Genomic DNA, 12,819 nt, shown 5'->3' with positions numbered 1-12,819 from the left:
GATCCGCCTGCTGCTTCCCAGCTGCCTGCCGGCTCTGGGCGCTTTGCTGTGGCCGCCTGCGCTCCCATTGCCTGCTGTGGCCGTTCAGACCCGTTGTACTGAGCGTGGGGTGCTGGGTGAGGCCTTGGGGTGGGATTTAATGAAAGCAGCGCTGGATTCGGGCCTCTGCTGTTGACCAGAGACTTCTGTGTTGCAGCAGCGTGTCTTTTCCACTCCTTTTTCCTACTTCTTCACACATACCCTGCCCTGAGCGTTTGAAAGAGCCTTACTGTGGATTTGGTAGTGCCTGAATCACTTAGAATGGGTTTATTGTATGACAGGGGGTTTTGCTGTGTTTCACGAGTGGTGTCTGCATGGACTCAGGGTTAAAATGTGCACGTGTTCACTTCTGATGCTTCCAAAAGCTTGTCCCAGCTGCCCCTGTGGCTGGGGGGCACAACAAGACAAGATTGTGTCAGGTTCAGGCCACAGAAAGCTCAGTTTGTGCCACGTTCATACGGACAGGAGGGAAATGCTCCCAGGGAGCATGGCGGGAGTGAAGGTGAGGAGTGGAAATAGGTGAACTGAAAAGGCCTTTCTGTTCCCAGTGCAGCGGTGGCCAGTGCCAGGTGACGTGGGTGCTGTGGTTGGTCACAAGTGTGAAGCTCTCTGGAGCAGTGTTGCTGCTTACGGGGTGAGGACACGTTGGGTTTGTTGTTGGGCCCCCCCCCCGGCTGCCACCAGACCCGCTGAACCAGCAGCACCGCTGTCCTTGAGCGGGGGCTGAGCTGCTGCTTGCAGTCAGTGTGAAGAAAGTAGTTCATCTCCTCCTAAAAAAGCAGCGAACGTGTTGGTGTGAGTTACAAGCTGTCCATTTTCCTCCTTAAATTGAACAACACCCACACCCTGCAGCTACCAAAGGTGTCACTGCAGCAGCAAAGTAAAGGTGTCTGTGTGTAGAGGAGCTGCAGTCCTTTGTGGAGTGTGCTCAACGTGTGAGCGCGGGCAGGTGTGTGATGTCTGTATGTGTATGTGCACATACACACACCTATCTTAGAGCCATTGTCTCTGTGAGGCTTTTCCTCCTGCCTTTGAAAGTGAGGAACTTCTCTGCCATGATAGAATGTGTCCAAGAGAACTGTTGCTCTGGGGGGTTATTCCTTGAGGACACTTCTGCTTTAGGCTTCAATAGAGACACAAAGTTTTCGCACATGTACTAAGAATGCAACTACTTAACTCTTTCCAAGGGATTATGGGGCTGTGTCTAGACAGGAGGAGTGGTCCAGCAGAGAAAGCTGCTCTGTTCTGCTCTGATTTGCTCTTCCTGTAGGAGCCCTGAGGTCACAGAGCTGAGCCTGGGAGGTGGTTCTTGGGCTCTGGATGATTCCTTCTTTGCAGGGTCCACCTTGGGAAGTGCCCGTGTAAGATAAAGGATATGGTCTAAACCAGCAGCTCAGAGTGGTTTTTGACCAGGGGGGGTTTGGGGCTCAGTATTTCACATTTTGGAATGTGTTTTATACATTCAGACCCTGTTGTTTATTTGGAAGATGTTTTAGGAATGAACTTGCAGTCACTGTTAAGTTGGGAAACCTTGACTTCCCCAGGTTTAAATTTAGCATCTTCATCAGTGACAAAACTCTCTCTGGTGCTTCCCAGAGCACACGTTTCCCAGAAGATGGGCCTCCAGCCAAGGAATTCTCATCTCCTCACTCCTGGCCCATTCCGTGTGTAGCAAAGCCAGAACCACACAGACACTGAGCTCTGAAGGGAGGAGAGCTCGTGGGTCTGGTGGGAATCTGTGTGCTGGAGTGGCTGTTGCTTCTCAGTTGGGTCTTCTGGGTTTTGGGGGCAGAAAGTGCATTATTGGATGGTTAAGGTACGTGTGATGGAGCATATGAAATCGTGAGAGAGCTGCTCTCATCAGGGCTGACTGACACGAAATGAAGATGTGTTCAGGAGCCTCAGTTCAGTTAAGGTATTGCTGAAACACTTTGGAATAAAGATGTCCTCTTTGAGCTACTACGTATCAGTGTGAAGATCCGGCACCAGAGCAACTTTGTTTCCCCCCAGGAGAGTTCCCTGGAATTCCTAAACCACAGGAATAGGTGTGGGTGCTCCCCTGCCCCCAGTTACAAATAGGGTCCATGAAGAAGGCCCTGGGAGCTGCCGTCGTGCGCTGTCCCTGCACAGGCACGTGGGGAGGGGTGAGCCTGTCATCGCGTGGAGGCCCTTGCCCAGCCCTACTGGGGACGTGCAGTAGTTGCCCTCAGCCCACGAGTGCCTTTCCAGCACCCCGGGGTGCCCTGTTCTGGGGCTCTGCGCTCTCAGATACTGGATGTTAAGACCCGTGAAGGACGGGGCAAGGGCTGAGGCAGCAGTAATGAAAGGAGCTATTTAAGAAGTGGGTGTAACAAACTCTTAATTAGATGTGAGCTAAAATAATGCTGCTCCAAATTCAAGTCAGCTCCTTGGAATGGGGAAGGAAGCTGGAGCCCTCCCAAGTGCCAATTAACTGGAGTGAGCTGGTGGATGGACTCTGTGGCTCCCTTGCTTGGGTCAGCACATTGCAGTGAAGTCCTGAGTGCTTCCACCAGTGCCTTCTGTTTGTTGTGCTGTAGCAACCTCAGAATTGAATAAACCACTTGATTTAATAAATGCCCTGCATTGCTGTGTGAGGTGCAGTCACAGTGTTCAGGAGTTACAGGGTTTAAGCTTGTCTGTAATGATGCCCTGACAGTGTGTGTGATTTTGGGTAAACGACGTCTCGTCAGGTGTCATCTCTTAAGCTTGCAAGTTGAGTTGAAGCAGGTCACTGAAGTTAGACTCCTGTGAGTTTCTTGGCTTTAACTTGTGGTGTGAGCATCGTGAGGTGCTTGGCACGTGCTTCAGATCCAGTTTAGAGCACTGACTCCACGTGGAGGCCACGGGCTTGAATTTGCAGTGGTGTTAGGACAAGAATATAGATTCCTATAACCCTGATGTAGGGAACGGTCAGGAAAACCGTGGAATTACTGCTGTAGAGTCTGCAGGTGACATTTGCAGGTCAGCTCTGTAGAAACAATGCTGCTTCTGGATTTGCTTGAACCAGGGATCATCCACTGGGCAGAGGACAGTGGCCGGGAGGTGTGGGAGATGGTGGTCATAGAACGGTTTGTGTTGGAAGGGACCTTAAAGCTCCTCCAGCTCCAACCCCTGCCCCGGGCAGGGACACCTTCCACTAGAGCAGGTTGCTCCAAGCCCCTGTGTCCAGCCTGGCCTTGAAGGTTGCAGGTTGCTGAAGGTGAAAGCTGGAGGCAGTTACTGCAGCCACCGCAGCTGGGGCTGCTTGAAAATACACTTGAGGACGTGGTGGCTGTGGAGAGCATTGAAGTGGTTGGTTTGTGGGAAGAGTCTGTCAGTAGCTCCTCTGGTGATGGGAAGCAGCAGCCATGGTTCTGGTGGCTGTTAGAGGTCGGTATTCCTGTGCGGAGCCAGACTCCCTGCATCCCCCCTGCCTGCTGCTGCTTTCCCCGCTCCCGCAGCAGTGTGTTGCCCATGAGTCACTGTGGGCGCTGATGTGACCGGCACCTGCTTTTGTAACTACTGACATGGGCTTTCTGATTCTTTAACCAAAAGCTGCTATTTTCAAGGTAAGAACTGGTCCTGAAGCCTCCTGCTCAGCTCCCAAAAGCCCTTGTACAGCTCTCAACTTCCTCCCCACTTCCTCACTCCATACATAAGATGAATGGATTTAAAGAGGTTGTATGTATGTGAGCTGCTGCTCTTTGCATTTGTTACCTAAACAAGTATCTGGAAAAAAAATCTTAGTTCAAACTTATTTTGTAGGATAACTGGGATGATGAGGAGGAAGAGGAGGAAGTAAAGGAGACGGAGGTAAAACAAGGTAAGACTTAAAAGCACGCATGGCTCTGCACACAGCAGAGCAGATGCTGCTTTGTTTGGAGTGTACCTGAAGAATCAAACCAACTAAATGGGGTTGGTTTTGTTCTGACAAAGCGTGTCCTGGAGCTCCCTGGGTTCAGGTTCCACCGATGGAGCTCTGTGGATGACTCTTTGATCAGTGTGTCTGTGCTTGCTGGCAGTACACTGCGGTTGTTGAGAGCTTTGGTGTTCCATGTGTTACAGAACCAAAAGTCTCCGAAAAAAAGAAAATAGCAGAAAAAATAAAAGAAAAAGAAAAGCTACAGAAGAAGAAGCAAGAGGAGCTTAAAAAAAGGGTAACTCCTTTTTCCTTCTGGGTCTCGGAGATGTAGAGAACAGGCTTGATTTGATTCTTTTAAGGCTGAATAAGACCTGTAAAGCTCTTGACTATGATAAAACAAATTTCAGTCTTGCACTGAATAACACCCAGGGGGGTGGGGAATCAGCTTTAATATCTGTAATTGAACCAGTTACTGAAGCGATGCTCATCTCTGCTGCTTCATGGGACAACGGGCAGTGGTGAAACACAGAACTAAGGTGCTTCTTCCCACTTGTAAAATGTTTGTTAAACGATGTGGTATTGTTACCCTGCTCAGGGGCAGAAATAACAGCGTTGTCCCTATCTACGTTTCTTCCTGCAGTTAGAGGCCCCAGAGGAGCAGAAAGAGCTCACACCAGAGGAACAGTTAGCAGACAAGCTACGACTAAAGAAATTGCAAGAGGAGTCAGACCTGGAGTTAGCAAAAGAAACCTTCGGTAAGTGCGAGTTGGTGCAACTGCAGCAGCGCCAAAGGGCTGTCCCCTGAAATCAGGCTGGTGTGTGGCACCTGCAGAGGAACCGAGCACACGCAGCTTGTGTGGCTGAGACTGGAGAGGGGTTACACTGGAACTGCTGCAGCCAAGTCTTGGTGATTGATAGGGACTAATTGCAAGAACCACGAAACCACCTTTAGCACAGGAGGTGCTTTTCCTTAGCAGGTGATGGTAGGAGCCCATAGGAGAAGGAGGTGGCTGACTGAAGTTTCCAACATACTGCACTGGCAATGTCGGTACTTGGGGTAAAAAGCTGAGTGAGATGAGTGTGTAAAACAAAATCCAAGAGGTGCTGTCTCTGAACGTTCCAAGGTGCTTTCCACCAGGGATTTAACAAGGCTTTGGAGGAGTGTGGCACAGCAGAACTCACTCCAGTGTGCTTCCCTTCAGGCAACCCGTGTGGCAGGCCAGGAGGAGGGAAAGCCAGGTCAGGGCAGTGAGCTGGGGGAGGCAAAGCAGATTTAGAGCAGATCGGTCTGGTTTTGTGCTCTGACAGCACTAGCAGAGATCCTGACTCACAGCAGTGTTCTCCACACCTGAAAGCCTGTTTCCTTGATTATAGTGACTTATCCAGCTACTACTGAGTGGAAATGCTGCTCTGTGAGTCCTTGGCAGAGTACGGGCGGGGAGTGCACCGAATACAGCTGCGAAGAACCAACTAAACTTTGCTCTGGGGAGCTCAAGGCAGGAATTCTTTATTTAAGGGAAAGGGGCTTTCCTGTAGAGCACGTTGCTCCAGGGAACAGGAATAGCTGGTGCAAATTACTACATTTTGGAGTAACCCACCTTTCCATAGAGGCTCCTAACTGGGGCTGTTGGCTCTTATGTGGTGGAAGCGAGTGAGCAAAGCTCAGCTTTGGCTTTGCGAAGCTTTGGTGGGGCTGAGGACCCGAATGTCAGAGAGGTTACTCGCTATCTATCTATCTCTGGTGTCATCCTCGGGGCTCGCAGCTCATGTTTCCTGTAACACCTCTGTCTTCCCGTGCAGGTGTAAATAACACTTGTGGAATAGATGCCATGAATCCCTCCTCGAAAGATGACTTTACGGAATTTGGCAAACTACTAAAAGAGAAAATCACACAGTACGAGAAGTCGTTACATTACGCCAACTTCTTGGAAGCGTTAGTTCGGGACGTGTGTATTTCATGTAAGTGTGGTGGGAGCCCTTCTAGAACATGCTGCTGCCAGAGCTGGAATGTTCAAGGTGCTGTTAAGATTGAGCTGTGTAGTTTATGTTAAGTGAAGGAGTAATCTGTTCCCCTAACGACTATCCAGCTCCATTCCTACAAACTGTATTAAGGATTGTCTCCCTGTACAAGAGGCTGCTTATCTGGGGACCTTCAAACAGTGACTGTGATTCCAGGGACCAGAATCACTCAGCCTGTATTCTGCTGATTTAAGCCAAGTAATTGCCCATACTCATTACAGATGCTTATTTCTACTCCTGGGAGAGTGCTGATGTTGGGTTATTTAACTGCCTTTGAAACAATACTGACACAGAATCCTTTTTCTTCTCCTGATGTAGTGGAAGTTGATGATTTGAAAAAGATCACAAATACCTTGACAGTACTATGCAGTGAAAAACAGAAACAGGAAAAGGTAAGGCTTCTGCGTGTTGGTGCTGCAAGGACTGGGCTGCTGAGGGCAGTGCTTGGACACTGCTCCAAGTGCTGGATTTGGTTTGGGAGTAGCAGATTAAATGATCACACGTCCACCCTGGCCTTGAGCACTGCCAGGGATGGGGCAGCCACAGCTTCTCTGGGCACCCTGTGCCAGCGCCTCAGCACTTAAATTCCTTAATTAAATTGGTGATTTCACAGAACTAAATACCAGGATCTGCATTTACGTTGTTATTCTACTTGTTTAGAGCCTGGGTAAAATAGAATGACAGCCAAAACATGGGCAAGCCCATGAGGGAGCTGTGGGACACCTGAGAATGCCACAGCTTCACTAGGAATGGACTGTAATGGATGGCACTGCAGGGTGAAACACAGGGTAGGAGTCATGCTCACTGCGTGGCTGTGTGAGTGCTCATACCCAGAGACGTGTGGTGTTACTGGAATTGGGGTAATGACTCAGTACTGTGCAGCTTAAAGTCAATGTGCTCTTCCTATTTAAGCAGAATAAAGCCAAAAAGAAGAAAAAAGGTGTTGTGCCGGGAGGTGGTTTAAAGGCTACGATGAAGGATGACCTGGCTGACTACGGAGGATACGATGGTGAATATGTACAAGACTTTGAAGACTTCATGTGACATTTATTTCCCTTTCTGTTGTTTTTCTGTTGCCCATAATCCCTTAAACATGTAGCACAACTTTTCTTCCTTTAAATTCTGCCAAATGCTACAATCAGAATTGCAGTATCTGCTGGTGGTTTAACTCCAGATGGGGCAGTGGTCAGGGCTTAGACTGAAGATGTTTCAAAGGTATGTAAATTGCAGTAAAACCCCCCAAATTCTGATAAAGGGTAACTGTTGCTATTTGACTCAATAGTAACAGCCACTAAATTGGAGGTTCAAGAGGACACAGTGTTATTCCCAGCAGGGTTCAGTGACTTGGCCTTACCTGAGTGACGTGTGCTGAAGCAGCGCAGTTTGCAGCGAGGGTGTGGTGTGCACTTAGTATTACAATTGCTTTGTCTTATGTTAGAGCTTGAGGATTTGGGGTATTGTGAAGGGGAACCACTAACTTCAGCGTGAGGATCCTGCACTCGAGACACGCTCCCGGCGCGGCAGCCGAGCGGGCACAGGGTGGGCATGAGCCGGGGGGGCTTGGTTGGAAAGGAACAATTTTGTGTCTTGAGTATGAAGTTTAGTTTCCATTCATCTGGATTTCTACTAATGCAGCTGTATGGGTTGGGGATTCCTTAACAGTTAATTGCCTGGTTTAAGTGTAAAACACCCAAGGCTTCCTTTTGGTGTCCTGGGTTGTGGTAGATCTTTCACGACTCGGCCGTTTTCTTTCATTTAAAACCAACAAAAACTTGCTTAGCAAACTGCAGGAGTTGCTACAGTTGGGCAAATTGTTATGTTAACAATTACAACATCTGCAATGTTTTATAAAGCAACTAATTTAATAAAAATCACTATTGAGGACTTCACCCCAGCTGCCTTCGGACCGGCTCTTTTAGTGTCTTAGCATAAGAGGTGGTGGGGTCACGGTGCTGGGACTCCCAGCTTGGACTAACCACACCAGCCTGGTCAAATTAGACCTGACAAGACTGACTAGCGCTGGAGTTTTAAGTAGTGCTCTGCTCAGGCTTACTCCTCCCTGCCCGAAACATTCCCTTTCTTAGAGGTGATACCCGTGTACAACCTCTAGAGCTGCCCTGGCTCAGGGGAAGCAGCATCACTGGTGTGCAGCAACCAGGAGCAGGCTCTAAGCTGTAAACCCAAGTTAGCATCTCTGCTCATTAGCTGGGTTGCCATGGCAATGGTGGTTTTGCTGGGGAAGAGTTTAGAGATAGTGGGATACCATTGCTTCATTTTACTTAGAAGCCATCTGTCTATGTGGTGCATCCAGCTGTGAGCCCTCCCCCTGCCCTGGGGCAGGAGTTACGTGTCTCTTAGCCAGGAGCTCTGCAGGCTGCTGTTACCTGGGGCACGTACTGAATCCAAGGTGAACCCAGTTTCTGCCTGAAGCAGTGTCCAAGTCTTACCCTCCTTCCCCAGGTAAATCAGACCCAATGTGCCAAAACCTCTCAGCAGCAGAGCGCTTATTGCAGCTCCTGACCTGGTGTCAGTGCCAACCACCCGCCCAAGCGTGGAGGGGAGTCAGGATCTACAAGAATACATCACTACTTGATTACTACTTTTTACCCCCAGCAGCAAATTAATATCTGCTGTACAACCCTCAAGTGTTGTACAAGACTTTCACTCTATCACTAAGCTGGGAAACAAACCAGTCTGATCAGATGGGAGCCAAAGAATGGATTATCCCGGCACGTACCTCAGCCTTCCAAAGGAGTTCACTCTCCCACTGACTCCACCACCACGTACACGCTGCTCTGCAGCTGCTCCTCCAGCCAGTTGCTGGTTTGGACACAATTCCTGTGGTGAGCCACAGCCTGAGGTGAGTGGCTGCTGGCTCCCTGGGGTTCCTCAGGGGCTGGCCCTGGCTGCAGTGGCCACTTACTCATGTTTTGTAAACAAATTTATTATACAAAACATAACTTTAGGTTAACACAGTCTCAGCGCTTTCAATATTTACACCCACCCCCAGTTCTCTGGAGTAGCTTCCACGTAGCAGCACGTGGCTGTAAGCAGGAGCTGGCTAAAATACCTGTTAAGGAGTCAGTACTAACCCTGCGGGAATCCGGGCTCTGCTCCGGGGAGGCTGGGCTCTAGTTTGACAACATGTCATTGAGGCAGCAGCCAGTCTGAGCATCCTTCAGGAGCGTGTTCACCACATCGTAGAACTTGTTGTCATAAGCCAACCTGTAGTACGTGTAGATGTCCTCACAGTACGTGAGCAGTTTCTTCAGGTTCTTCAGAGCAGCTTCTGTAGGTGGGTGTTGTTTAACTCTGAAAGTAATTGTACATGTAATTGAACTAGAAAGGCTTCACGGTCAACAATAAGACTTATTTGCAACAGACCTCTAAGAACTGCAATTCCTGAAAAGAGGCTGTGCTCTAAAGTAGCCAGTGGAAAAGAACATTCCAGTTTGTCCACAGAATACTCACTTCTTTGCAATCTCCTCAAACATGCTGGGTTTCAGTGGTCTTTGTTGTTTGAATTCTTCCAAGTACGTGAAGTCTCCCTTGGTGACCACTTGTTGATAGAGAACTTCAGCCCAGTCCGGAGCGAACTCGTACGCCTCGGCCACAATGGCTGCCTGCAGGGGAACAGAGCTGCAGCGACTGCGCAGGAAGAGGTGGTTCTGGCACAGAAACGTGCCTGTATTTAGGGTACTGAAAATACTGTAGGTCCCCAGCAGGGCTGTGCTTGTGTTTCCAGGCTCGCTCCTGTCTGGGGCAGTATCATGGGATAACAGTGGCCACGTGGCAGCGCTGAGCACTCTGCTCAGGTACCTGCTGTATAAAACCACCCTGCTCAGAAGCAGCAACAGACGAGGGAGCTGAGCTCACCTGGTAGAACCGAGGCAGGGCCACGATGGAGTCCAGCAGCTCCTGCCTGCTGAGGTTGATGAGCATCGTGCTCTGACCCATGCTGAGGAAATGCAGCTGGAGCGTTATCAGCTTCGTCAGCCGCCGGCACCGCAGGGCCTGGCGCACACAGGAGTCCTGGAGAACACACCAAGACAAACAGGAGCTCGTTTCTCAAGGAAAGTAATAAATATTCCTGCCAGCAACCGTGAGTTCAGAGTTACCCAGTACTTCATCTGCAGGTTTAGCACTGTCAGTTTTAAATGAAGCTTCACACACCACAGGAACTACTTTCATCACAACCACACCAGGTTTTAAACTCATTATATTGTTCTACTCCTGCTAGTTAAGCTCATGGCCACTCCTCTAAAACTGGGGAACCCAATTGTAACCCTAAAGTGCAGAGCCTGAACAAGGAACAGTGATCTGCTCGTGGACACAGCAGTGTCACTGGGGGGATGCTGCGAGGGATTATTTCTCTGCTCCTCTTCTCCTGGGAAAAGATTCCACATTCCCTCCCTAGCACAGCTTGCTTTCTCCTCCCCATTCAGCTCACTCCTTATGTGCTCCCAGTTCTGTACAGCTACAGTTTCATCTCATTTTACCTTAGAATAACTTTCTGCTGCATCAATGAAGAGAGTCAGGGCTTTCATCAGCAGTTTCTTTAAATTCGCAACATCCCGAAGAGACTCCTCTGAAATGGGGAAAAAACCCCAATTATTTATAATGTGACAAAGTATGTTACAAAAATGCCTCCTGGTACCAAGAGTGTCCCCAGGGGTGTTTCAGAGCAACAAAAGACTAACAAAAGCTATTTTGTACTAAAAAAGCACAAAGGAACAGTGCTGACTGCTCGGTTAATGGAGCAAAGCCATTGCTGGCTGCCAAAGGCTGTTACCAGGACCAGACAGGCCGTCAAACCCAGTCACCCTGCATGTCCTCCCGAAACAAACTTGGTTTCCACTCACCCCAGGGCTGGGATTCAATGAGTTTGAGCTGTATGCACGCAGCAGCCTCGTGATTCTCCCCGATCTCTCGACACATGCTGAAGCACAGGGCGATCATGTTGTGCTTCTCACTGTCCCCGGGCCGGCAGCGCTTGATGTAATCCAGCAGAGCTGTCTTCAGGGTCCCGCTCTGGTCAGATGAAGGAATATCCATTAAGATTTGAAGAGCCTTTGTTTTATTCCCATTTTAGTATTTCTGGTTTTTAAAATATTAAATATTTCTGGTTTTTAAAACCTTTAACTGGAAGTAAACCCAAAGCAGGACATGAGATCTCTCAGTGACATTCCAACGCTTGAACGCTGCACTTGTTGCAGCACTGAACTAATTTGAAATAGTTAAACCAGAATAAACCCCAGAATTAGCTTATTCCTGTGAAACTTGACTAACACGTCCCACACTCCCCATTAAAATCCCCATTAAAATCCCACAACACTCCGTTGTGTAAATATCAGCTCTGGTGCAGCCACACAGTTCTCTGAGTTTCCTTCCCTTTGTACCCCTCCACTTACTGGGTCTAACTTCTTTCTCATGAGCACTTCAAAGTAGTGTTTCTCATGCAGCAGCTCAAATATGTAGGTCATTTCATTGTACCTGCCAATTCCAGTGAGAAGACGAACCTGTGGAAATAGCAGTGAGAGTCTGAAGCCCAAAGCAAGCAGAAAACTCCCTCTCTCTGAGCAGTCAGTGCCACGGCAGGGAGGGAGCTGCACGCAGCACTGCTGGGCTGGCTGGTCTGGATATAGGCACAGTGAGGGGCATCAGACAGGCAGATGTCCCCTCAGAGCCATGGAGGTTTTATTTTTCAACCAACAACTGCATCTCTTTCACTGTGAGGTGAAAGGATGTAATTTGACCAAACTAAAATAGGCAGTGAACCTTTCAGCAATGACACCTTTATACTGGGCATGTCTCTGACTCCAGGAGTCCTTCCAAGGCAGGACTTAAAGATGTGCAACAGCCCAGTAATGCCAATCCTCACATTTCACCAGCAGCTGAATTACTCTGACATTCCCATCCTTTCACCAGCAGCTGAATTACTCTGACATTCCCATCCTGATCTATTTCACTGCTGCCACCTCAGCATTCCCCTATCTCCACCTCTGTTTTTCCAGAGAAGTCTTCTAAGAGCTTGTGACCTGCACACATCAGACCAAACACCCACTTTTAGCTTCTAGGGACAGGCAGGACAAGACAGTCGACCAGAGGAGGAGGACTGTGTCCATTCCACCCGCCCTGTTCCCCCTGCACTGCTCACCAGCAGAGTTTCTGCTGATGTGCACACATCTGGATAACCCCCTGCACACATCTGGACAAACACAGGGCGTCAAGACCCATACCATGACTCCGAACTCTTCATTAGGTGCCAGATACTCATCCGTGAGCAGCCGCGCTGCTTGGAGGACTCGAGTGATCCCTTCCATGTGGCAAGTCAAGGTGAAGCAGCTGTGAGCCAAGATCAGCAGTTCTGTAACTGAAGAATGGAAGAACTCGGGTATTTCAGTCAATAAACTGAGGAAGTTAATTCCTGTGCCTCTCTCCAGTGATGCCATCGCTGCTGAGGATACGCAGCCCTTCCAGTTACAGACAGCAGAACTGGATTAGAAAGTTGAGCTATTATGGTCTGTCCTATGCAGTTTCAAGTAGTAACAGTTTCTATAACAGCACACATCCAGTCTGGCTTCTCAAGCTGTGGGGAAGTCTGGGCTTTTCTGGATCGTTTTCTGACACATTATTTTATTCCACACACAAAACTTCCAACCTCCTCCACCAGAAGCTGACTGACAAACATGTAGGAATACACCAGCACTGCTTCCAGCCAGCTCTGCATCTGTGCTCTGTGATGTGATCTGAACACCAGGCTCAGTAATGCACCACTTACATCAAGTATTATTTGCCATTTACTTACTGCACGACAGTTCCCCACGAGGCACAGAGGAAATTTTATCCAGTAACTTCATGCCAACCAGTGTATGATCCTGGCAGAGCTTAGCAAGCTG

At 48.9% G+C, this 12,819-nt stretch overlaps 2 protein-coding genes across 2 annotated transcripts in view; one reads left to right on the top strand and one right to left on the bottom strand.

Moving 5' to 3' along the window:
• Positions 1 to 526: 526 nt before the first annotated feature.
• On the top strand, positions 527 to 7,058 carry EIF3J (eukaryotic translation initiation factor 3, subunit J). The gene is made up of 8 exons (XM_010014027.1): positions 527 to 541; positions 3,250 to 3,429; positions 3,805 to 3,862; positions 4,105 to 4,196; positions 4,542 to 4,656; positions 5,702 to 5,860; positions 6,239 to 6,312; positions 6,836 to 7,058. The coding sequence occupies exons 1-8, from the start codon at positions 527 to 529 to the stop codon at positions 6,962 to 6,964; spliced, it is 822 nt and encodes a 273-aa protein (XP_010012329.1). The 3' UTR covers positions 6,965 to 7,058.
• A 1,993-nt stretch (positions 7,059 to 9,051) lies between these two features.
• Positions 9,052 to 12,819, bottom strand: part of SPG11 (spastic paraplegia 11 (autosomal recessive)) — a gene marked incomplete at its 5' end in the record, with an annotated part of 26,492 nt that continues 22,724 nt past the window's right edge. Inside the window, 8 exon segments of the mRNA XM_010014026.1 lie at positions 9,052 to 9,232; positions 9,392 to 9,543; positions 9,797 to 9,952; positions 10,420 to 10,508; positions 10,783 to 10,951; positions 11,332 to 11,439; positions 12,160 to 12,293; positions 12,729 to 12,819. The exon segment at positions 12,729 to 12,819 is cut by the window's right edge and continues 30 nt beyond it. Of these exon segments, the coding sequence (XP_010012328.1) occupies positions 9,052 to 9,232; positions 9,392 to 9,543; positions 9,797 to 9,952; positions 10,420 to 10,508; positions 10,783 to 10,951; positions 11,332 to 11,439; positions 12,160 to 12,293; positions 12,729 to 12,819 (1,080 nt within the window).

This window comes from Nestor notabilis, unplaced genomic scaffold (assembly GCF_000696875.1).
Source record: "Nestor notabilis isolate BGI_N333 unplaced genomic scaffold, ASM69687v1 scaffold28584, whole genome shotgun sequence".
In the NCBI taxonomy this organism is placed as follows: Eukaryota; Metazoa; Chordata; class Aves; order Psittaciformes; family Psittacidae; genus Nestor; species Nestor notabilis.
This window is presented reverse-complemented; position numbering and strand designations above follow the sequence as displayed.

Coding starts and splice junctions, on each gene's coding strand:
- EIF3J (XM_010014027.1), top strand. Junction 4,197..4,541: donor AAGAGGAGCTTAAAAAAAGG/GTAACTCCTTTT, acceptor TTCTTCCTGCAG/TTAGAGGCCCCAGAGGAGCA. Junction 6,313..6,835: donor AAAAACAGAAACAGGAAAAG/GTAAGGCTTCTG, acceptor CTATTTAAGCAG/AATAAAGCCAAAAAGAAGAA.